The 26,609-nt window shown below is 39.3% G+C and overlaps 1 protein-coding gene across 9 annotated transcripts in view; it reads right to left on the bottom strand.

Annotated features, from left to right (window-relative positions):
* Nucleotides 1-7,022: 7,022 nt before the first annotated feature.
* The window catches only part of GTF2E1 (general transcription factor IIE subunit 1), a 102,309-nt gene continuing 82,722 nt past the window's right edge, over nucleotides 7,023-26,609 (bottom strand). For 8 of the 9 annotated variants that reach the window (XM_077884595.1, XM_077884599.1, XM_077884594.1 and 5 more), the window contains one exon: nucleotides 12,911-13,146. In XM_077884595.1, coding sequence (XP_077740721.1) covers nucleotides 13,077-13,146 — 70 coding nt within the window. In that variant the 3' untranslated portion in view covers nucleotides 12,911-13,076. Of the gene's footprint in view, nucleotides 7,171-7,627; nucleotides 7,810-12,910; nucleotides 13,147-26,609 lie in introns of those variants that run through there. The other variant, XR_013372613.1, reaches the window with a different exon arrangement.

Raw genomic sequence — 26,609 nt, forward strand, 5'->3', positions numbered from 1 at the left:
AGACCAAGGAATAGAGGCTACTTTGAGGCCACAATGTAAGTGGGGAGCCTAAATATCCACTGAAATGGGACTAAATCTGCCCTGTTCTGCTTTCTCTTCCCTAACATTCTACTCATTGACTTTCCCCCAAACCGAAGAAGCAGACTTCACCTCTTCATCCTCAAGTTGCTGGTGGCAGGAAGAATGAGTGAAGCTTTGCTCAAAGAAGAGCTATTATAACTAAATAATTGTAATTAGTGTGATACTGCAGGGAGAGAAACTCCATTTCTTCTGCAAAATTCAGGGCCTTATTTGCATTTGAAAAAATCTCATTAGAGCAGTATATTAGATTATAAGATATTTTCCAGGAAAGTATTTCAGAACAGCCACAGCAGTCTCTTGAATGTGCATGCACACACACAGATGCACACTCTGAATTTTCCAATTAAAAGTACATACATACTTTTTTGAATTAAAAAGCATTCAGAAAGTAAGATAAATTGATTACTGATATTTCTAAATTTAAAGAGAAGAAGACTTGTGGGGGTTTAAAGAGAAAAGAACAGCGGGTTTAGAGGAAAAAACATTAGGGAAAGCTATATGACAAGGTTAAGAAACTTATAGAATTAATGTTATTTAAAAATAATTATGTTAAAAATCTTTCTAAAGGAATTAGTACATTTCATCAAGTAGATGATTATAAAACTAATTCCTTGTTTCATGAATTTTAATTGGGTGGCCACAATCAGATGTATATGGATATCCTCTCCTGGTGCTAGTATTACAATCAGCATGTTCAATTCTTTACTGGGGTATGGTAAATCCCCTAATCCAAAGGGGTTCCATATAGCTACCATGCACCAAAAACCACCCCCAAAGGGTTTTCTTGTTTTCATGTGCTTCTTCCAAGTCTTTTTACTTTTGGCTAAGCCTTTTCATATGTTAGGCTACTTAACCTTCCTTTCACTCTCTCTTATCCCTATCTTGAAACACACTTCATAGTTTTCTCTTTGTTCAACAATCACAGAAAATAAAACTAGGATTGCAAAGAACGGTAACAGTCATCTTGTCATATTCTCTCATTTTATAGGTAAGAAAACCAGGACAAAATAGGTTAATTTTCCCAGGATTGTGCAGCTAGTTGAAGGCAAGAGTGGTGAAAGTCCTAGAACCAGGGCCCCCTCCCACAGGCTTCCTGCTGTGCTACCTGTTTTCAGTAGCTTTCCAGGGGCAGTTCTCTCATCTTCTAATTTTCCCTCCTGGGGGCCTTTGCCAGCTCATTATGGCTCCCTATGACATGGAACTCACTATGACTCACACACACAATATGTTTATGCAAGGGCAATCTCAAATGCCCTGATTTGTTTCCTAAACACATTTTGTGGCCTTTTGGCCTACTTTGCACATTGGGCATATGTCTCACTGTAAGTAGGCTGGCCCAAATGCCTTCCTTCTACAAGGAGTCTTAAAATAGGAAAAAGGAACTCAAGAGAAAATCCTCTATCTTTTAAAAGAAAATTTAAAATAAAACAAATGCACAACAGAACACTAGAAAAGTCATGCTATCATTACTTTACCTTTCACTGTAAATAATCACTATGATATACTTTCTCCAGGCTGTCCTCCTAGGCATCACTTTTTAATATCCTTGTATCTGATCTTCAACTTGATTTAGCTCACCCCAGTGTTGAAATAAACAGTCTACAAACTGTCTTGCTCTTCCTCAGAATAGTGAAAGGACATCCAGAGAACACCTACATCTAGAGCCTTACCCAACACATAATTGGGAGTTGAAATAATTTTTTTCTGCAATTTCATGGTGTGGGATTGTGGCAGTGACCGCTACTTCTTAATATCCATAATTCCCTTTTAACTTACACCAATTTTATTTAAGGCAACCAAGTGCCAAACTTAAAAACTATACTCCTGCAGACACTCTTTCAGCTAGTATAGGTCATAAGAAACGGATTTGGTGAAAAGATGTCAGTAGAAATCACAGGGTATAATATTGCAGGGAGTGGTTAACTTGTTGATAAGTGTGTGTGCCCTTCCCTCTTCCTCCTGCCTGCATTGTAGATATGATGGCTGGAGCTGCAGAAATCAACTGTGACCACAAGGCAATCTTGAAGATGGAAACTACAGGCTAGGGATGTTGGCCTCTGAAAGAATAAGACTGGGACATCAGTCACATCTTGGTGCTACTGCACTAGCTCTGGACTACCAACTTCCCAACTTGATGTTATTTGAGAGAAAGTATGTGTCCATCTGGTTTAAGTCACATTTTCATCTGCCTTCTTTTCTTTTTCTTTCTTTCTCTCTCTTCCTTCCTTCTTGCCTTCCTTCCTTCTTTCTTCCTTGTAAACATTACAAATTGATACCAGGGCCAAACAACCCTGAAATGTTTCCAGCAAGAGTTTCTCTTTGAATGCTTTTTTGGTTGCTCTAATGGTTCTTCTAAGTCTGGATCTTTTGGTTACTTGGGATCTCCCAATCCTCCCTTTGCATCCCTACCACCCAAACTGGTGCCTTGGCAAAGCCAGACCCTCACACCTTGGACAATTTGGACTTGACTCTCTGGACTCACATGGCTGGACTCTTCCCTCTTACCTTTGCTATTTCAAGTTGCATTTCTGAAAAAGGCCTGGCTTTACCTACTCCTTCTAAACCTCACCCCCCTGTCACTCCTACCCTCTTCTCAATTTAGTTTGTGTACCAGCTACAGGTCATTCTGACCAACTTACCACTAAATGCTTAGCAGAAGGTTTACATGTAGTCTTTCTTTGTAGGATATCCTCTAAGGTCTTCTTAAATTTTACCTAGAATTTCCAGTTTTATTTTTTCCCTTCCTAACAGTCTCTAGCAAACTGACTAGTTCCCAAATACTTCCAGGAAGGGGTAATCATGACTGATTAGACCCAGCTTAAAATCTATCCATAAGTGGCTAATGAAGAAGCTTCTGGTTCTATGAAATTTTTTCTCCCAAAGGTTAGCCATAGAAATAGGGAGATCCTGGGCAGCTCCAGTGGTTCAGCGGTTTAGTGCTGCCTTCAGCCCAGGGTGTGATCCTGGAGACCTGGGATCGAGTCCCGCATTGGGCTCCTGGCATGGCACCTGCATCTCCCTCTGCCTGTGTCTCTGCCTCTCTCTCTCTCTGTGTCATGAATAAGTAAATAAAATCTTAAAAGAAAAAAAAAAAAAAGAAATAGGGAGGTCCTTATTTCATTTTATTATTTTATCCCTTAATCTTTTTCATTGAGTTATAGTTCTGATACCACAGGATCTGCAATCCTTGGGGTCCAGGTTTACTTAACAGATAGTAAGAACTTTCTTTAAATGCTATGGCTAGAAATAAACATGTAAAGCAGAAAAGTAAACAGTAACATAGGTGCCTGGATTTCAGTGGTAAGTAAAATTCTTCCCTAGGCTATCACTCCACAACATCAGCCTGTGATTATAAATTAGTTTGGTCAAGTGTTTTCTCCTTAGATTCTGGTGGCCATCCATAACCCAAGCCCTCAGGGAAGTGATCTTCTGGTCCAGGTTTCCAAATAATAAAGCACACACAGGACTATTAACTAATGTGATTTAAGTTGGCTCATGTCTGTTCCACACTTCTATGTGGCTTGAGATAAGGAAATGAACACAAGACCTTATTGGCTGCCCCTGGGGGGAGTGGGTCAGAGAAGTCTGAACTGGAGGAGATGGAGGGCTAGAAAAGTGGCTCTCAGCACAATTGTCTCAGGCTTGGCTCTCAAAAACTTATTGTTCTCAATGAATTGAGAACTGGTGTAAAATACATCACAAAGGTAGTCCATTCCCGTGAGGACAGTTCTAAAACTTGGAGCCTTCAAAAAAAAAAAAAAAAAAAAAAAAAACCTTGGAGCCTTCAGTGGCTTCCTTCTCGGTCTTTAACAGGCACTGCTCGGAAGATCTAATCCAGAAATTAAATCATTTCTTCTCTGGGGAATGTCATTTACCTCCCTGTATAATGCAGAGCAATCCTGCACGCGCGCACGCACACACACACCCCAACTCTTAACCCTGTCACCCATCATGACTTGACAAGCAGAGAGCATTCTAGCTACCAGGACCTTCTCAGAATTTTAAATACCAAAACGTTACTTTCTCTTACACATAGATATAAGAAATGAAGAAAATGGGGATCCCTGGGTGGCGCAGCGGTTTGGCGCCTGCCTTTGGCCCAGGGCGCGATCCTGGAGACCCGGGATCGAATCCCACATCAGGCTCCCGGTGCATGGAGCCTGCTTCTCCCTCTGCCTGTGTTTCTGTCTCTCTCTCTCTCTCTCTGTGACTATCATAAATAAATTTTAAAACAAAAACAAAAACAAAAACAAAAACAAAAAAAAAAAAGAAATGAAGAAAATGGCTCCAAATCTGTTCAGGCGGGGTAGAACTATGGGTGGTTACTTTTTTCTTTTATCTTTCTACTTTCAGTTTCCCCCTATTTTCTTTGATTATATTACATATTAATGAGCCCTAACATTTCCTAAATACTGACTACTGGGCTAGGCACTCTGCTAAGCACATTATATATTTTCTTTCACTTACTCCTCTTTACAAATCTATGGGTTTACATGTAAAGAAACTAAAGAAATTAAGTAACTTATCAGTGGATAGCCTACATATGAAGCCAGATTTATCTGATATTAAAGTCAACTCTCTTAGTTCCTACACTATACTTTTATAATGGAAAAAGTACACATTTATATATATATTTTAAAGATTTTATCTATCTATTTATTTATTTATTTATTTTTCTATTTATTTATTTGAAAGAGAGCAAGAGTGAGAGAGTACAAGCAAGGGGAACAGCAGAAGAAGAGGGAGAAGCAGACTCCCTACTGAGCAGCGAGCCCAATGTGGGGCTTAATCCCAGCCAAAAGCAGACACTGACTGAGCCAAAAGCAGACACTGACTGAGCCACCCAGGCGCCCCAAAACCATACATTCTTAGAAAACATTATAAGATGTTGAACATAGGAACTTTATTCATGGATTTATCTTAAGGTTTGGTAGTATATATAGTATTGTGGTTAAGAGTGTGGATTCTGGAACCAGAACTGGTGAACTCCGAGCCTCCCATCTTGCTGGCTCTGTGACTCTGAGCAAGTTACATAACTTCTCCATGCCATATTTTATCCATCAATTAAATGGAGATAAAATAGCACCTACCACAGGGTTACTGTGAAACTTAAATGAATTATATTTGTAAAATGCTTAAATAGTGCCTGGCACATAAGTGCTATTGTTGTTATTCTTGTTGTTCATTATTATTGGTATTTTATTCCAAAAGATTTTGAAGCCAGGCTTGTTTTCTCCTGAAAAGAAATTTGGGCTATAATTCTCTGAAGCTCCTGAATCAAGGCTTTCAAGAAGGAGACTGCCTGCCTTTCCCTATGGGATAACTATAAGATAAGGAATGATGGGGGCATGATCAATCTTTTTGAGGGTTGAATGGAAGCAATTTGTGGGGAGAAATCTCCTGCCATCATTTAACTGTAAGCCTTAGAGCAGAAACTTCCCGTTCATCTTTTTTTTCCCCCCTTTCATGTAATACATTTAATTAGTGTGAGAACTATATTATCAAAAGTCTGTTCATCCTTTTTAAAAGCAAGGAAGAAAGTTTCTAGGAATTATCAAATAAAACTCAAAGAAATTAAGGCCCAATATATGAAATAATAAAAATATTTCTGCAGCAAAAACAATAATTGCCTAATATATGCTCAAAAAGCAAAGCAAGTCTTTCTGTTATAAAGAAATGTCTGAGTACAAAAGCTTGAGTTTCTCTACTGAGAGAATGCCTAAGGGCCACATCCTTAGCGGTGGCCTCTGCTCAGAAAGTCACAGGCCTTGAATCCTTAGGCCTGGTCCTCCGGCTGATGTCAGTGCCTTCCATGTTGAGGCCCAAGAAAAAATATGAAATATCAGGTGAAATCAGAGAAATGAATCCAACTGTGGAAAAACAAAGACAGTCGTGGCTCCTTTTGTCTAGGGAATATAAATTAAACAAACAATGCTTCCTCACCTCTCACCTCGCCTCTGCCTCGTGTAAGTAAGGTGTAAGGTCCCCCCAGGTGGCCTTTCCCACAGTACTTCTAGGATCTAGGAGCTCCTTCTCTTTGGGACAACGGCTCAACTGTTAAAGAGCTCCTATGTTAAACTGATACTGCCGCCTTAAGTTTTACTCTTCAGTTTAGCTCTACATCTTGACAGAGGAGAACAAATTTATTCCACCTGTCACAGAAAAGCCTTTGAAATATTTGCAGACAATGACACGGTGTTTTTTTGGTTAACTTTTTTTTTTTTCCTCCACACTAACAGTGACCATTTCTATCAACTATCTCTGATTTCCTGACTGTCATCATTATTTGCCTTGCTCTAGTTGGTTAATATCCCCCAAGAATTGTGGTACCTACCACGGAACCCAGTAGTTCAGTGTGGTCTGACCACAGCCCACTGCAATAGGACCAGCGCTGCCTGTTATCACCACTTCAATTCCCTTCATGCAGTAAAAGATTGGGTTGTTTTTTTCCCAGCAGACACATCATGGTCTTGGCAAATATTCCACTTGCGGTTAAAATTCCCAGTTCTTTCATATGAACACTGTCCAGGTAATCTCCTCCATCCTTTTTTTATCCTAGATATAAAATCCTGCAATATTTCTGATACACTTCATCTTATTGAGATAGACAAGACACTCTAGACTGTCTAGACAATTTTGAATTCTGATTTAGCTCTGTGACTATACTTTCCGGCTTTGTGTCATTTGTAGGTTTCGTAAAAATGCCATAACCTATTGATGCATTGCAAAATAAAGCAAACTTTTCTGACATTATTGAAAGTGTAGGCTTGGGTACACTGTGCAGAATGACTTCTAAATTAGGTTGAGCAATTTATAGACAGCGTTTTTCAATTCTCTCCAGCCCACCTGCATGACATATAATACAAGGCTCACAAAGAAGGAAAAGAGGCCTCATTAGTGTGCATAGTGAGCAAGGAAGAAAACAGAAAGTAGTGACACTACCTGCATCTTACTCCCTATTCTTCTACTTTTGGTCTCAGGATTGGACCTTCTTGTGGTCTGATCCAGGTATCCTCCCCTGAGGGTAGATGAGACTCATGATGTGCTTATAGTTCCTTGTAGACCATAGTTCATGACCACTCCACTTCCCTGTACAGGAAGATCAGAGGCAACAGGTTGGTATCAGGGAATCATTTGAACAGAATGATCATAAATGCAGCAGCTCCTGTCTGTGCAAGATTCAAGCCTCTGATTGTTCTCATCTTCCTGACAGAACCATCACTTCCTCCCTCTTCCCTTCACCTCCACAAGATCAGTACCAGACAGAAAAGGAATTTTTCCCTCATTGATTTATTTCCTCTTAATTCGACCCAATCAGAGGAACTGGAGCCTCACTTTTATTAGCTTAGGGCTAGGAAAACAAAGCATACTAATAAAGTTAACAAACAGAAGCCATTTTATGGCCAGGGTCTGCTGACCAGTATAATAATTTCTCTGATACCATTGAACTGAAAATATACTCTGAATCTCAATATATTCAGCCTGACTTTTATTCCCCTCCCAAAGAGACATAATCATAACAATCATCTCTAGAAAGTTTCCTTACCTGAGCTGATATGGGCTCCTTTTTCCTCATATTCCAAGGTCAGATAATAGCTGTTCTACACAGTCATCAGAGCGGGAGCCATAAAACAAAAGCATACAGGGGACAGGAGAATATTTGGGAGCTGGCCCCAGAATCAGGCCTGGATTTCAGTACTGGCTTCTCTATCGACCAGTCATGGGATCCTGGGCAGATAGAAGTAGAATTGATATGACAAGACTTATTCAAGTTTGTAAATTAGTACAGTCCTTCGCATCTATAAAGTACTTAGTAAATATTAATTATTTTCAAACAGTTTTCTAATATATATGTTCAGCTTGCTTTTATTTTTAAGATTTATTTACTTATTTGGGAGAGAGAGAGAGAGAGAGACCATGAGCAAGAGGGGCAGAGAGAGAGTGATAATCTCAAGCAGATTCTGTGGTGAGTGTGGAGCCTGATGTGGGGCCCAGTGTCTTAATCCAGAGATCACGACCTGATCTGAAAACAAGAATTGGAGGCTTAACCAACTGTACCACCCAGGCTCCCCCAGCTTGATTTCTCTAGTATTTCGTTGCTATGCTTTGACTAAAACAGTTAAGAGACATAGTAATAGTAATAGTAATTAATAGTAATAGTAATAATTCTAAGAGACTCTTAGAATCCTAGCATATTAGAGATCTAGTATGAACCATCTTTTTGCAGATGAAGAAATTGATGCCCAGGTAGGAAAAAGGAGTTTTTCAAGGCACACATTGAGTAAATGGCAGAGCCAGTACTCTAAACCAGGTATCCTGATCCCTAACCCCCAATCCTTCCTCAGTTATAGCCTTTTTTTTTTTTTTCCAGGAAGGAATCAGAATTATCTGTATAGCCAAGTGCAGATTTAGATACTGGCATATATGATATATTTATTTATATATAATTCTGTATAGAGAAATTTAAAGTATTATCTACAATGCTTGTGCATATGCATAGCACAATGAATCTTATGCTGAAGACTCTCACTTCAAAACCCTGTTTACTAAGCACTATGGAATCATGGAAAGAACATAGAACTTGGAATTGAGTAGGTTTAGATTCAAATCCCAATTCTACTTCTTACTGCTTCCATGACCTTTAGCAATTTATTCAACCACTCTGAACTTTAATTTCTTCATCTGGAAAATGGGGGTGTTAGCCCCTATTAGTATTTTTGTTATGCATATGGCATATCCAGTATGGGAGCACAATGGCCATCATACATTGGCACCGCTCCTTAAATGCTTCTCTCTTGATTCCCCTGATTTTGGTGCTCTGCTGGAAGTAAGACACTGTCAGGTGCTTGTGAGATGGGAACCAAGCTTGAAAGGAAAGACAGTTATCTGTTTTCTTTGTCATGAGTGGAATGGGAACACAGTAGTTGGATTTTTCCCACAAGTCTGCTTGTGAGCATTTGATTGTTTTGTAGAGAACATCAACTCGGGAAGTATGACAAGACCCAGAGTTGCTTACCATGGGGATATTGTCTCTAGATTGTTCAGTGCTGGGCCTTGGTTTTATTGGCTAGACATAGAGCCATCTATGCATCAGGATAATATATCCTAATCCTCACAACCTTCCCTTGGTAAACCTTATGCATTAGGTATTTATAAATATTTGTGGAAGGAAGAAAGAAAGGAAAGAAGGGAGGAAATAGGGTTGTTTCAAGTATTCAACAGTGACTGGCCTTTGAGAACTAGGAAATAATGTTTTGTTCTGAGAATTAACCTATATAATCCATCCATAATGGATCAGATCAGTATACGCAAAGTCATCTGAAAGCAATAGTGTAGATTCTTAGAAAAATAAAACTTTTATATCAGTTGCTCTCCAGCCTGGCTAATGATCCCTTAAACATTCAGATTCCTAAACCCTTCCACAGACCCAATAAATTAGACTTTCTAGAGCCAAAAAGGTCTTTATTTATTTAAAGTCTTCCAGGTGCTTTGGGGGCAATCAGCTGCACGCTAGCCAGTAGATTGGCTTTGGGAACCATAGTTCCATTGTAAGAGGTATGAAAAGGATTAACACATATGAAGAGCAATGTGTAGGTAAGAAGAGGGTTGTTCAGCAAAGGAAATGAGGGGAAAGGACATACTTGGCACACTCTAGCTAAGGCAAGCCGGATTCTGGAATTGGGTCCCCTAACAGAAACATCTAGACCATCTGGAGGGCAGATTCCTGTTGAGGGGATACCGAGCCAGATGAGCCTGACATATTGAATATTTGAGTCACCTAACTCCCCTAGTCAAAGTTCCTTGCTCACTGAGCAACCTTCTGATGATCTCTCTTCCCTGCAACTGGTAATAGGGAGAAAAGGAGCAGATCAGGTCAAGTGTTTCCAACTGTAAATAATAATAAATAATAAACTGGCATTCTGGTTATATATCAGTCTCTTGTGAGTTAGTATGAGTCAGCATCCCTGAGTCTAATCAACACAGAGTCTCTGCCACGATCAAATTTCTGATGCTGTAAAACTGAGGGCATGACCTGGGACCCCAATGAATTCTTAAGAGTGAAAGTATCCCATTCAGTCCCCAGGAAGCGAGCCAGTTACCCTCTCCTGGGGAAAGGGGTGAAAAGGAGCCCATTTCCTGGGGAAACACACTCTGGACAACTTTCTTAATACTGTATATGCCTTACCGGGTACGTGAATTTGAAAAAAGGGATTAGATTCTTATAATAGGAAAGTTATTTAGAATGCTTTTTCTGTTGTCAAAAGCCTTTCATATGTATCGCTTACTTGACATTGGCACTAGCTTAGGAGGTAAGTCAGGCATATATTATTATTACTCTTATTTCGGACATGAGAAATCCAGGCATAGTCACTTACCTCAGACCTAAAGTAAATGGCACAGCTAGGACCAGAATCCGGATCTTTTGACTCTTTTCTTTTTCTCACTTCCTCTCTAATAAAGAGAATACCCTAAACAGAACCCTAATAGAGTACTACAAACACCTAAACAAGAGTGGGACTGTGTTTACATGTGTGCATAGGGGCTGGGTTAAGGACACAGATATGGAGAGACAAGTTGACAGAAGAGCAGAAGAGAAATCAGTAGTGATAAGAAAGCACATCAAAGTTTTTTTTTTAGCCAAGAGAACTGAGAAATGATTCAATGTAATTGAACACATTATTTATTGAGCACCTATTGTGTGCAAAGCCTTTTGTGCTGGGTACTACCAAGAGGAGCAAAGCTTATGAAAGAACATTTTTTAACATGTATTTTGGTGTGATGAAGAGGAACCCACCCCCAATTTTTTTTCTTCTTTATGGTAGCATCAAAAGACTGAAATCCATACCCAGACTGTTTATAGGGAGGTGGAAGAGGGGAGATTGGGGTCCTTAAGAGGCTGACTATGATTAGAACTCTGGCAGACAAGATCATTTGGAAACACAGGCTTGATAACATCTCATCAGGGATAGATGCTTGTGCAAAATCCTTGGGGAAATAAAAAAAAAGATGCAGCTTCCTTAACACTTTTCCATCATTGTATTTTATCTTAGATCTTTAAGTCCTTGGTAACTTCACCAGTGACAGTTCCCAAAATAAGTCCTGTTTTTTAAAATGCTTTTTATAACTGCATGAAAACAAAATCCAGATTTCAGAGGCATAAGAATTATGAAAGGGGCAAGTCCTGGGGCAGCTCTTTCTCCTACATTGACCCATGTTCCATCATGACCCACAGTTGGGACAAGGAGCTGCAGCCAGACCTCTTTTAATTAGCTCACAAACGCTGCCCTGTGGCTTGCGTCAGTCCTCATATTTTGCTAACTGGTTGATTCCATTTTCTCTGTATAAATCTGTACATTCTGATGTGAGCACTCTGGGGTGGCAAAGGGAGAAAGAGCTGCTTGTTCCCCACCCCATCGGTTCATGTCTGGCTGGATCAGCCTCCCACCTCTCGGGCTGATTCATCAGGCTCAGTCTATTCAAACAGATGGGACTTCTATTTAGGTATTTTAATAGCATGTATTTAAGATGCCCTATTGAGAATCTGATCTGACAGAGGTTTGATGAAGTGTTGATGGGCTAAGAAACAAGGCTTACTAGGCAAATAGCTTCTTCTCAAACCAGATAGTTTATATCAATTCAATCAAGTACTTAACTAAGGGCCTACTGTGTGCCAGTGTGCCCAGTGTTGAGTTAATAGAGCCAGAAAAGAAGTAGAATGCTTGGCAGACAGGCCCTTGGAAGCTTCTTTTTCTGGGGAGAAATGGTACATGCATGAATGTCTTTGTAATTTTACAGACATCTTTGACTGCCTACTAGGTGCAAGAGGTTTGCACAAGTAAGCAGCTAAATAGGATAGTGGCCATACCATGTTTATATCAAGCCTACATCAAACATTTCAAGGAAAATGGCTCTTTTGTGTCATGATGAGAAATGTGAAAAAAAAAACCCGCATATTTATTGAGCACCTAAATTGAATGTACTGAATGTTCTTCAATGCATCATGTTCCTTCTTGATACCATGCTGTTACTTTTACTGCCCTGACTTTAAGTGACATTCACTCTTCCTTTTATGCTTATTCAAATGTCATCTTTTTTCTTCTTTAGATCAAATATGACCTTCTCCAAAAACCTTTTACACCTAACTTTCCAGCAATAATGGTATCTCTTCTTCATAGCTTTTTTTTTATTAGTAACATGCTCTTTAGAACTTCAACTTAGTACCTAACAGCTTATACTGTCTTGCATTGGTCTCTAATCTTTCAGGTTTGTGAGACCTGTATAATCAATACTGCAAGCTCTTTGAGGTAAAACTCAATTCATACTTGTATAATCAATATTTGTTGAGCAACTACTTTGCCCCAAGTCACCACTGTAGGAAAACCAAATATAAATAAGATTCCTGCTCTCAAAGAGCTCATATACATTTGCTACTCTGAAGTGGAATCAGAATCTCCCAGAAAGTACTTATCATTGTGTCAGATACATAGTAAGTTTTCTAAAAATTGACACCATTATTAGTTATTATTTTGCTGAAACTGAATGGGAGGGTGGAAAGTAGAGAGAAGAATGGATGGGGATCCCTGGGTGGCTCAGCGGTTTAGCACCTGCCTTTGGCCTAGGGCTTGATCCTGGAGTCCTGGGATCAAGTTCTGCATTGGGCTCCCTGCATGGAGCCTGCTTCTCCCTCTGCCTGTGTCTCTACCTCTCTCTCTCTGGCTCTCTCATGAATAAATAAATAAAATCTTAAAAAAAAAAAAAAAAGAATCGAGACAGGAAGCTACAACTGTTAGGTTTGGAGGTGTGTAACAGAAAACCCAAATCAAATGGCTTAAGCAGCAAAGGGAATTTATTGGCTTTTCTAACTGAGAAAGACCAGAGATACAATGATGATTGGTTATGATTCAATCAGGGCTTTGGCTTCATCTCTTTATGACTCTTTTCGGTACTACCTTATTGTGTGTTGGCTTTATCCTCAGGATGGTTGCAAGATGACTCTAGTAATTCCAGGCTTCAAATTTACACATAACATCCAGAGGAAGGGAGACTTCATCTCTTCTGGTGGCTCTGTTAAAAATAAGGAAATTTCCTTCCTCAAGACTCCAGCAAATCTCCTTTCTTACCTCAGTGTACCAAGTGAGTCAAAAGCCTTTTTCTTAACCAATTCCTTGGCCAAGGACTGTCATAGATTGCTAGGGTTAGGCTAGGTTCCTAGTGCAGACTAGATGAGATTACTGTCAATTAGGATAGCCTGCTTATACTGCAGTTACAGCCAACTCCCAAATCTCAGTAGCTTAATACAGCAAAAATTTGTTTCTTGATCTCTGCATGCCAGTGTAGGTCGGCAGGGGGAGCTCTACCATTATGGTCACTCGGACCCAGTCTGATGGAGGCTTTACCTTGGCAAATGGTTTAGCAATCACTGCAGCAGGGGGAAAGGGACCTGCTGAATCCTACACTGGTTCTTAAAGTCTTCTGCCTGCAAGTGATATAGATCACTTCTAGTCACATTTTATTGGCCAAAGCAAGTCACATGGCCACATCTAACTGAAACAAGCTACGAAATGCAGTCTTACTAGGTGTCTAGGAGAACTAGAATATTTACAAATAGCCCCAATCATGACTACATTACTCTTGGCTCAATCAGGACCAACTGTATGGAGGACTCTGCCTGGAGCACATGTACTTCTTTGGAAAGGAGATCCCTTAGCAAAAATCAGGTATTACTAAGAAGGGAGCAATGGATATTGAATAGGCAACCAATAATGTTTATTACAGAGGTTATATGAAGGCAAACTGATCTCAGACATCAAATAAATGGAGAAAGCAAGACCACAAACAGTTTGGCAAAGGTCAAGAAGGAGAGGAGCAACCACTGTAGGAATGTAGCCACCTAGAGATCTGAACAGCAGGAAGGGCCCAGATAAAAATAAGCTGGAGTGCATGTGTTAGTATCTTTGCTGCTGCACTTCCTAGCCCAGGCATAGAAGCACAGAAAGCAGATTAGGAACATATGATTTGAGGGGCTTTGGGGGAGATCTTCAGTTGTTAAAGAAGGTAGAGAGCTGAAGAAGTCAAGGGGTTCTCAAATGGGCAGTGGGGCCAAAGTCATAATATAACCCAGAACCAGTCACATTCTCAAACTAGTTTTAAGTCTTTGAGAAGTAACCTCTAACAGTAACAAAGACTTGTGGAAAGTGGTACAGACAGATGGAATGGAATCCAAATCAGGGAAAATGGAGGGCAGCCAATCTGAAAGAGATACTGAAATAAAGATGAGGCCTTTTGTCCCATTGGGCCTACAGATATTGGAAAAAGAAGGTCTCCATGGGAGAAGGGAGTGTGAATTTAGAGTAGAGCCATGTTTGTACCCAGGGGAGGCAACACAAAATAAAATAAAGAATTCTTCTAGATCAGCAGTCAAAAAACTTGGGGTTGAGGCCCAAATACAATATGGGCAAGTCATTATAAATTCTTTCAACTCGTTTCCTCAGCTGAAGAAAGAAGGTAATAATCCTTTCTCTTCCTTCCTCAGAGCTTTATGTGAAGATTGAATGAGATAGAAAAATGTCTTGGTAGACTACAAAGCCCTAGAGAAATGTATGTATGGGACTATAACACTGATGTGGATCAGTGGGAAGAGTTGAAGAAGTTTAGATTTAGGTGAAATGCTGTCTCAAGTGAACAGGGCCCAAAGGGAAGTACAGAGTGAAGGTGGAGCTATCAGTGGGCTCATAGGCATCATCTAAGCTAAGACTTTTTTTTCCTTTCAAGATTTTATTTAAATTCAGGTTAGTTCACATATAGTGTAGTACTAGTTTCAGGTGTAGAATTTAGTGACTGACCAGTTGCACATAACACCCAGTGCTCATTACATCATGCCCATCACCCAATTACCCCATCCCCCCACCCATCTCCTTTCTAGCAACCTTGTTTGTTCCCTATATTTGAGTCTCTTATGGTTTGCCTCCCTCTGTCTTATTTTCCCTTCCCTTCTCCTATGTTCATCTGTTTTGTTTCTTAAATTCACATATGAGTAAATTCATATGGTATTTGTCTTTCTCTGACTTATTTTGATTAGCATAATACCTTCTACGTCCATCCACATCATTGCAAATGGCAAGATTTCATTCTTTCTGATGGCTGAGTAATATTCCATTATATATGTGTGTGTGTGCATGTGTGTGTGTGTGTATACACCCATCTTCTTTATCCTCTCATCAGTTGATGGACATTTGGGCTTTTTCCATATTTTGGCTATTGTGGGTAGTGCTGCTATAAACATTGGGGTGCTTGTGTCACTTCGAATCAGTATTTATGTATCCTTTGGATAAACAGTAATGCAATTGCAAGATCATAGGGTAGCTCTATTTTTAACTTTTTGAAGAACCTTCATACTGTTTTCCGGAGTAGCTACACCAGTTTGCATTCCCACCAACAGTGTAAGAGGGTTTCCCTTTCTCTGCATCCTCACCAGCGTCTATTGTTTCCTGAGTTGTTAACTTAGCCATTCTGATTGACGTGAGGTGGTATCTCACTGTGGTTTTCCCTGATGATAAGTGATGTTGAGCCAACAAATTAGGGAATCTGGAAGAAATGGATAAATTCCTAGAAATATACAACCCACCAAAACTGAAGCAGACAGAAATAGAAAACTTGAACAGACCCATAACCAGGAAAGAAATTGAACCAGTAATCAAAAATCTCTCAACAAACAAGAGTCCAGGGCCAGATGGCTTCCCAGGGAAATTCTACCAAACATTTAAAGAATTAATACCTATTCTTCTCAAACTGTTCCAAAAAACAGAAATAGAAGGAAACTTCCAAACTCATTCTAAGAGGCCAGCATTACCTTGATTCCAAAACCACAGACCAATATCCCTGATGAATATAGATGCAAAAATTCTCAATAAGATACTAGCTAATTGGGTCCAACAGTACATTAAAAAGGATTATTCACTACGACCAAGTTGAATTTATTCCTGGGCTGCAGGGGTGGTTCAATATCCACAAGTCAATCAACCTGATACACCACATTAATAAAAGAACCATGTGATCCTCTTAATAGATGTACAAAAAACATTTGACAAAATATAGCATCCATTCTTGATAAAAAGAAAAGAAAAACTTCAAGAAAGTAGGGATAGAGGGAATATACACCTTAACATCATAAGGCCATATACTAAAGACCCGCAACTAATATTGTCCTCAATGGGGAGAAACAGCTTTTCCCTTATGTTCAGGAACAAGACAGGGATGGCCACTCTCACCAGCATTGCTCAACATAATACTGGAAGTCCTCGCCTTAGCAATCAGACAACAAAAAGACATAAAAGGCTTCTGAGTAGGTAAGGAAGAAGTCAAACTTTCACTCTTCACAGACAGAACGATACTCTGTGTGGAAAACCTAAAAGACAGCATTCAAAAATTGCTAGAACTGATACGGAACTCAGCAAAGTTCGTAGGATACAAAATCAACACACAAAAGTCTGTTGTACACACCTATAATGAAGCAGCAAAAAGAGACATCAGGTAATCAATCCTATTTACAATTACACCAAAAACCATAAGATACCTAGGAATAAGCCTAACTAAGGAGATAAAAGATCTTACTCTGAAAACTATAGAACACTCATGAAAGAAACTGAGGAAGACATAAGAAATGGAAAAACATTCCAAATTCATGGATTGGAAGAACAATTATTGTTAAAAGGTCTATACTTCCCAAAGCAATCTACACATTCAATGCAATCCCTATAAAAATGCCACCAGCATTTTTCACAGAGCTAGAAGAGACAATTCTAAAATTTGTGTGGAACCGAAAAAGACCTTGAATAGTGAAAGCAATATTAAATAAGCTAAGACTTAATTGCAAGAAAGAGAAACCCAACTCAAATTGGCCTAAGAATAAAATATATCAACTCACATAATGGAAATAATTGCAAGGGTAAAATGACTTTGAGTGTGGCAGGACTCGAGTGTTATGGTTAGAAATTTGTCTCTCACTATTTCTAGTATCTGCCTTCTTCTATGCTGGCTTCATTTTCAGACAGGCTGTCCTCAATTGGTGACAAAGATTGTCCACTAGCAGCTACCAGTTAAGTAACTCTAGTAGAAAAAAGAGAGTGCCTTTTTCTCATTTCAACAAAAATCTTGAGGTAGCTCTGTCTGGCCTGAATCACATGCTCCTCTCGAATCGATCACTATGACTGGCATCAATCCCAGCTGAATCACATGGATGGAACATGGGGGAGTAAATGAAAACCACCCACTCCTACCATAAGGAAGTAGGCTAAAAGGCTTGTTCCAGAGTGATGACTATGGATACACAGGACAGAGGAGGGAAGAAAATCAAGGGAGAATTCAAGGCAGAGGGAAAGTTGCACTTATGGAAAAAAGGCAAGTTTAATAATGAACTCACCAAGTGCACTCGGGATGCGGAGGTGGTGTGTAATGAGACAGCTGCTGAAACAGAGATGTGTCAGTCAAAAGGACATAGTTAAGAATTCCCAGAGTGGCCAATGCACTCTTTGAGAAAAAGTAGTTTAGGAGGCAAGAGTAGCCACTGTTACAGACTTTCAGTTAGTTCTTTGCTTGGTACGTGTTTTTGTTCCTGTTAGGGGTGAGGGAGAGAGGGCATAGACAGTGTCTGTCTTGAAGGAGTAGACTAATGCAGGAGGCATGGACATAGATGCCCATAACACTGCCATAATTTTATTGCTCAGCAGGAAAAGCAGCAAAGAAATTATCACTAAATTTACTAGAAGTTACATGTCAAAGAGATGTGAAATGTGACTGACATACACAGCATGGTGAGTCCTCCTCACCCTTCCCCCCCAAACATAAAGGCCCACCCTGTTTTGCCTTTTTTCCATCCTCTTACATACACATTACACCTACACACAGGCACATAACAGCAGGGAAGCATTCTCTTGGAACACTATCAGAATCATTCTTTAGACCTCCCGGGTAGGTCACTACCCTGAAATGAAAAGCTGCCAGCCTCCTGTTTTTTTGAAGCCAGTGGAATGAGGGCAGCTTAAAGCTAACTGCATACTGAGCCAATACTTGTGAAAGGCAATTTAGTTCTGGATCCCACCTCTGGATCTTAACAGTTGCCCTCACCACCAGCCCAGACTGGTATGCTTTCAAGCATGTTCAAAAGAAGGGCCTCACCTCCTGCTTAACCAAACGAAGAGGTTAGTCCACTTCTGACCCTGGACTTGAAGGTGTGACTATGTGACAGAGCATAGGAGCAAAGAGATCACAGTTCCAAGTGAGGGCACTGGGAGGCCAGGATTAGTCCCTGTTATGACTTAGAGTCCGAATCCCAGAAACAGATGTAAAGAGGAACTCAGAAGTTCCTCCAGGAAAGAAAATCCAGAACTCTTGAATTCTTACCTCATATGCTGGCCTATTACTGTGTTCTCTGTAGCTGTTGCCAGAAAGGCTCTCAGGTCAGATACTCTAGAGTTCTGGTATTCTCTGATGACCCTCACATCCAAAACAGACATCTGGGATTATAAGCCCCACTTCTATTCCCCAATAAATGACAGTAACTATCACACACAGTTCTGGCAGATGTGTATTACTTTAAAAACAAATAGCACAGAAACATGGAATTACTGTATGACCCAGCAATTTCACCCCCCCAGATTGAAAATAGGTACTCAAGTGCCTGTACACAAATGTTCATAGCGGGATTATTCACAATAACCAAAATGTGGAAACAATCTAAATGTCCATCAACAGCTGAATGGATGAACAAATTGTGGTATATATACACAATGGAATACTATTTAGCCAGAGAAAGGAATACAGTACTGATATATGCCACATGGATAAGTCTTGAAAACAATATGCTAAAGAAGGGAAAGAAGCCAGACACAAAAAGTCACATACTGTACAATTCCATCTATACAATAGATGTATAGATGGAATAGTACCCAGAATAGGTAAATCCATAGAGAAGACTGGTCGTTGCCAAGGGCTGGGAGGAGGGGAGAATGGGAACCAACTGCTTAATGGGTACTGGGTTTTCTTTTGGGATGATGAAAATGCTTGGGAACTAGGTAGAGATGGTGGTTCCAATATCTTGTGAAGGCACTAAATGCCAATGAATTGTATACTTTAAAATGGTTAGTTTTCTGTCATGTGAAATTTTACTACAATAAAGACATCTGATAAAAAGGGGGAAGGGATACTGATTCAGTTGGCATATACCTTTATCCCCTTACTCCCTCCCTTCTTCCTACCTGAAGGTGTAAGTGGATCAGTCAAGAATGGCAAAGCAGAAAGATAAAAGAAATCTGGGTCTTTGATATCATGAAGGAAACTATGGTAACATCAATTTTAATATGAGCCAAATAAAACCCCCAGTTGAAACAGCACAGTCTTTGTTCTTACAAACTTCCTCTTTAAAAAATGACCATAAAAAAAAAAATGACCATAACACAGACTAAGTGAACAAATTCACATGTCAGCCTTGGGTTAGATTTATTTGTTATATGTACTTTTGGTTAGATGGTTTCACCAGTTGCTTGGAAAATGCCCTTTGCTACGCAGATCCACACTCCCCATCTGTAAGCATTCTAAAAGGGAAGATCATTAATACAAAACAGCATCACAAACATTAGATCTACAAGCAACAACAGAAACTGAAAATAACTGTCTTTTATGTAAAGGCCATAGTTTTTACTCCTGGCCTGAATAAAAATAATCGTGTGGTCATTCAGTATGTATTGATGACTACTTACTATGTGCCAACCCCTGAGTCAGAGATATAAGCCAGAAAACTACAGTGACCAAGGAAGATAAAGTCTCTGCCCTCATGGAGCTTACATTCTAGCAAGAGGGAGATGCAAACAATAAGCACATAAAAAATTTCCCATACACTATATATTAATACAATGCATAGGGCTTCCAACCATCCTGATTTCAGTACTGGCTCTTAGCTCTCCCATCTCTGGCGTGGTTCTGCAGGGTCCTCGGGCCCCTCTGTCCCCCACAAGTCAGCAGCACTTTCAACACTGCAGCCTTGATCTCAGTAGTCAAAACGTCTCAGTTCCTCACCCAGGAAAAAAAAAAACAGATAAAAAACCCTCCACCTGACGTTATCCCCAGGAAAAAAAAAAAAACAGATAAAAAACCCTCCGCCTCACTCTAACCAATCCCACCCCAAAAAGGCGAAAAATTAAACCAGAAGCAAAATCCATCATTGTTCTCAAGAACAAAGAGCCTAAAAGCAGAATGAAGCCTACCTTTATGGTAGAGAGCCAAGGAGGGAAGGAGGGCACACACGGCATTCAGGTAAAAAACTTGTATATAGGGAAAAATGCAAATACTAAGTACAATACATGTAACTCTAGTGCATGAAGAAAATGCCCTGACCAGTGCTGTCCAACAGAAATATAATGCAAGCTACACATGTGAGTCATTTTACAATTTTTAAATCTTCTAACAGCTACATAAAAAGTAAAAACAAGTGGAATTAGTTTTAATAGTACATTTCCTCTAACCCAACATATCTACAGTATGATTTTTTAGACACATAATCAATAGAAACATTATTAATATGGTATTTTACATTCTATTCTGTATTTCCATATTGAGCCTCCAAAATTTGGTATGTATTTTATATTTACAGCACATCTCAATGTGGACTAGATACATTTCAAGTACTCAGTAGCCACATGCAGCTAGGCGCTACCCTAATGGACAATGCAGCCCTAGAAAAAATACTCACTAAACTGCCTTTTCCATGAACATGAAAGCTAATTGTTTCACCAGAATTGAAGCTTCTAGATGTCTCACTGGCTGTGCCCAAGAAGCTATATACCAGCACCCTCCACTGTTAGTCCTGGGTTCACAGGCCTAGGTACTGTGAACCACAAGTAAACATAATTAACTGATTAAAAGACTATACATATATTCATAATTCAAGCAGGGAAAAATGATCAGGCTTGGTGAGAAGGTTGTTCGCCTTGCCAATACATCAGTCCATCCATCCATTCAACATTGATTAGGCCTGCAACATGCCAGAATTAATTCTATGTGCTAGTATCCTGCCTGCAGAGTTTACAGTCTTTTAGGGGAAACGGTGAGAGGCATAAATAATTACGTAAGAAATAAACAAGTTCATTTCAAATAGCAATTTTGCTATGAAGAAAATAAAACAGGAAAATACCATCATGAATGGAAGAGATTAGTTAATAGCGCAGAGGCTTCTCTGAGAAGGTGGCATTTAACCTGAAAATAAAGTAAGAGGGACAAGGATGGATTAGAGTGTTTCATGCAAAGAAAACAAGGCAAAGACCTAAGGCAGAAAGCAGCTTGGCATATTTGCAAAACAGAGAGAATGTCAATATGGTTAGAGAGTAGTTAACTAGGGGAGAGTAGGGGATGTGGTCATAAAAGTAGTCAGAGGCCAGACCACTTAAGGTCTAAGGAAAAGAGTTAGTAAGGAGTTTGGAAGTTATTCTAAGAGAAAAATCAATGAAGGATTCTAAGGGGGGGGAGAGAGTCATCTGATTTACATTTTAAAAAGTCTGTGTGTGGGAATGATCAAATCCCCCCCGCACATTTGGGTGGTAGTTTAAGAGTAGAAGTTGGGGGACCAACTGGCAGGCTGCTGCAGTAGCCAAGGAGAGAGGTGCTGTGGCATGCATGGAGTAGGCTGGTAGTGGCAGTAGTGAGAAGTCAGATTTACAATACACTTTCAATTTACCAGCAATTCCTATCAGCTCTACATTCAAAATTAGATTATATAGATTATATTTTGAATCTACAAGGACGTGCTGGTGAACTGCATGTGAGATGAAAAAAGGGAAGGATGGCTATTAGAATTTCGCCTTGAGTACAGAGTTGAAATGATGGTGCCACTTACGGAGATGTGGAGCTGAAATAGGAGCAAAACCTGCCCCTTCTTCTGTATTTCTGATCTTGATAACTAGAACCACCATCCAGTCAGAAGCCTGATCCTCATCCAAGGTACTGCCCTATCCAGTTACCAAATCCATTAATTCTATCACCCCAGTTTTTCAAATCTGTCTCCTCCTTTTGATCTCCACTGACTTGGACAGTTCATTAGACCAAAATACTCACCAAGACTACTGAAACGGCCCTTAATAATCTCTAGTTTTAAACTCCAATTTAACATCAATGCTACAAATTGTTCCCTTGCCTGCAATTCTCCAACAATCTATTTGAAGAGTAATTTGGCATTACCTATCAAAGTTTAAAATGGACATGCCCTTTGGTTGACCCTCCTTTATGATTCCATCGTTTAGAAATACTCAAAGAATGAAAACATGAGGGCACATTAACAGTGAAAAAATAGATACTACTTAAGTGCCATTCAATAAGGAAACTATTACATAAACCAACCTATAATACAACTGCATTATAACATTCTATCCAGTCCTTATTTATTTGGCCCCACACCCAGTGTGAGCCCATTGCGGAACTTGAACTCATGACCTCAAGATCAAGACCTGAGCCAAGATCAAGTGTCAGATGCCTGACAGAGCCACCCAGGCACCCCTAGTACTTATTTTTTTAAATGAAGTAGATCTAAATATATTGATATGAAAAGATACTTCAAAAGCAAATGGCAATGTGGATGTGGTTGCAATTATTGAAAAAGCACTGCAGTACATCTGGGGGCATGGTGTCTATGTTGTTCCTAAAGGCCTTAAGGTCCAGGATGATACACATTAAACTATCAATAATTGTTTGCCTCAGGGTAGTGAGATGGGGATGGGGATGGGCTGGGAGGGGTTCTACTTTTTAAAACTATATATATTTATTATTGGATGAATTTTTAAATAATTACTAATACATTTACATAACAACAAAACTGTACAACCATCCTGTGTGTCTTAACATGATTCAAGGCAGTTTAGGACCTGGCACTAGCCTTTTTTCAGACTAGTTCCTCAGATTTATTTACATTAGGTGGGCGATAATGTACTTTTGTGTGATGGGAAATGTGGGTTGATTGTTGGAACTGGGTTGTGTACTAGGCCTATCTGCTTTGCAACTGGAAGAAAGGCATCGTCTAGTACTCAGAGGATGTGAAGCTTTTTCTAAAGAGAAGTTAAGGTACTCATTTCTTTCCTTGAGGGCACAGCAGAATCAGTTCATTCCTTTAACTCTTCAAAGAAAGAAAGAAAATTTCATGACTCTTTTCTCAACCTGTTTGGCTTTACATGGTTTAAGAGGACCTGTACTGATCTTGTTCAGTTTGTTTCTTTCACAATATAGAAAGCCAACAGAATAGACAGTAAATTTGCCATAACACCAGTTCCTTTCTGAAAATCTTCCTCATTTCCCCAAGCAATTTTTAGGTAAAGAAAAACAAAATGATAGCAGCCCAGCTAGAGATCTCCTAGAGATAACACATGTGAAATAGCTTTGGTAGAAACAAAATGTTAAACAAATAAAACAATTTATAAATTCTAAAGATTTTCATGTTTTTTGATTTCCACTTTTTTTTTTTTTTAATTTTATTTACTAATTCATGAGAGAGACACAGAGAGAGGGAGACATAGGCAGAGGGAGAAGCAGGATGCCTGTGGGAAGCCAGATGCAGGACTGGATCCCAGAACCCCAGGATCACGCCCTTGAGACAAAGGCAGACGCTCAACCACTGAGCCACCCAGGTGCCCCTGATTTCCACTTCTTAATCATTTTTTTTTTAACTCAGGAAAAAAGAGAACAAGAAGGTACATATTTAAGTCTTTCTATTGTTGTCCTGGCTGGGAATCTAGCCTTAGAGCCAACTGGTAGAAAAGAAAATGAACTGCTCTTCCCAATCTTGTTTCCATTCAGTATCCAATTCTCTCAAAATGATACCAAAAAGAGTTATGAAATATTCAATTATTTCTTCCTCAGTCATTCAGATGATTAGAAATGAAGTATCTTGGCAAGATAGGAAAAGAGAAACCTAATTAGCAATTGTTTAGGATGAGGTTTGCTACCTTTTAAATCCTAACCTACCACCTCCACTAGTCCCTTAATTGAAATATCCTTCACCTGGCTGGAATTGCTTTTTGCACATCAGAAAACTTCCTGGCTTGTGTTGTTGTTAGGCCGCATTTAAAAATCTTTGACCTATCACTTACCTCCATAAGACAGCAGAGCAGAAAAGAATCACTGTGATCCTAGCATTATTAACAGCTTATTAACAGCTGAGAAACTGGCCTAGAAAGACTGCATCAGGTAACAGTGTTGACGTGCAAGTGTCTATTTAACTGCAGCTGGGACCAGAACCTAGTCTTCTGAGTTCCAGGCATGCCAAATTGGATACATTTTTTTAATAATCTAAGCTTATACTCCTTAAGTAGTGGAAATACTCCCTAAGCATTGTTTTGGGGAAAAGGGGCAACTAAGAAAAAGGCTTCCACTTCAAGCACAGATAGAATGAAAGTAGTTTTCCACAAGATATAAGGTTATGATTACCTAAAGTCCCAGGCTGTTATGAATAATGTTTTTTAGTGTGGTAGGAAGAGAAAAAAGTTCCTTTGAAAGCATTAACCTCTCATGCTGACTCTTAGCAGTGGGAAGATGGCACCCCCCTGGTTAGGGAAACATCTTGGAAAGGCCACTTTGGATATAAGAGCTTTCAAGGCCTTACTTGAACTAGGAATAAAATAAAGACATTATTTTCTCTATTACATTTATAACTTTCTAAGGCCTTTGGGGGGAAAAAAGGCTGATAAAGAGAAGAAAACAGGAAGTTGAAATTTTAGCAAGATTTGAAGGCAGGACTCTACTTGGGATGAAACAAAGGAGGATGGTAGAAACTCTTTAAGAACGGGATGTATATGATCTACTCTTACATTCCTTGACTCTGCAATGCTGAGATAAAACACTCATTGCCCACCTCCTGCCCACTACTGTAAAAACTTCAGTGAATATCTGCTACATGGACTTGTGCTGATGGCACTGTGGGAGTTGGTATAGGTGGTGTGGAGGAGAGAAACTAGGAAAGCAAGAAGGCAAAGCAGAAGGATATAAACCACCAGCCCCTTCCACAACTCTCCCCATCAAAAAGAGAAATGAAAGTAGAAGAAGTATCCCATGATATTAAGATAAAAGTGTTCTATTTAAATCTTACAGGAGAGGGAAAGGTTGGGACACCTGGGCAGCTGATACTGGAGTTATAATAATATGGTCAGCTCCATTCAGAGACGAGTTCCTGGCCATACCTTATCATGGGCGGTGGGTAGTAACAATTCTAGCCATCCTGAGATCTACAGACACCATGACTACATCTATCAATCAACCTCGTGTGTGAACTTGCCCTCACTAGAGCTTCAGAGGCTAAGTGGCAGGGTTACCATTTTTGGTCATTTCTGTCACTAACTGGCTCTTCTCAACAGATTATTGTGCCATTCAACAGACAAAAATTTGATTAAATAATATCAAACTCAATTATTGAGTCCTTAGTATGCTGTTGAAATATGGTACTAATGTCCAAAATTTTGCATACTGAATTATATTTCCCTACTAATTCTGAGCATAAAATCAGAGATATTTCTCTGAGGAGAAAGATGAACCCAGAATTTTTAAAAAGTAAGTCACACCTGAAAGTCCTAGTATTAATATAAAAGTTTGCTTTTGTTACCCTATTTAATTCTATTGCATATTTTCTACATGAACTTCTGTAAACATCCATTTGATTTTTTTTCAAAATGGAAATATCTTTTCCATTATAGCACACTAAGACCAGTTAATTGTCATCTCTAATTTTATATATATATATATATCTTTAAATACAAATATCTACCACACAAGTTTGTTATAAAGGATTAAATGAGTCAACTTATGTAAAGACATACAGTAAATACTGTGTTAGATACTTTATACATACATATGTAGAAAAACAGAATTCTTAAAACATAATGGATATCTTTTCCTATCAATACATTCTTTTTAACAGCTACAGGACTTCATGGGAGCATAATTCCTGATCAATGCATATTTAGTATATCTATATATCTATATTCTATTTCTAATACTGCTGCAATAAATACTTGTGTCTTCACTTACATTTTTCTGTAGCATAAATTCCATACACACACACACACACACACACACACACACACACACACACACACACACAAAAGGAACAAGGCCTTGAGGTATGCTCATACATACAGCAGAGGAGGAAATAAAATCTGAAGACTGAGAAGGAATAGCCAGTGAAGCAAGGAGAACCATGACAGCATAATGGCTAGGATACCAAATGAAAATGTTTCAAGAAGAAAGAATGAATTGACAGCATCAAAGACTGAAGAGCAGTCAAAAAGACTGAAGAATAAAGGGCTGTTACATTGGACAGTTATGACTGGAAAAAGTCATTTCAGCATAATAATAGGGCAAGACACAAACTGCAAGAGGGAAAGAAATATGCAACCAGTTTATATGATTCTCTAAGAAGCTGGTGGATGACAGGAAGGAAAAACTAAAACAGTAGCTCTAAGAAGCAGAACATGCAAGTTAGGCTCAAGAAAAAAATAGCAACA

Source organism: Canis aureus, chromosome 35, assembly GCF_053574225.1.
Source record: "Canis aureus isolate CA01 chromosome 35, VMU_Caureus_v.1.0, whole genome shotgun sequence".
Classification (NCBI taxonomy): Eukaryota; Metazoa; Chordata; class Mammalia; order Carnivora; family Canidae; genus Canis; species Canis aureus.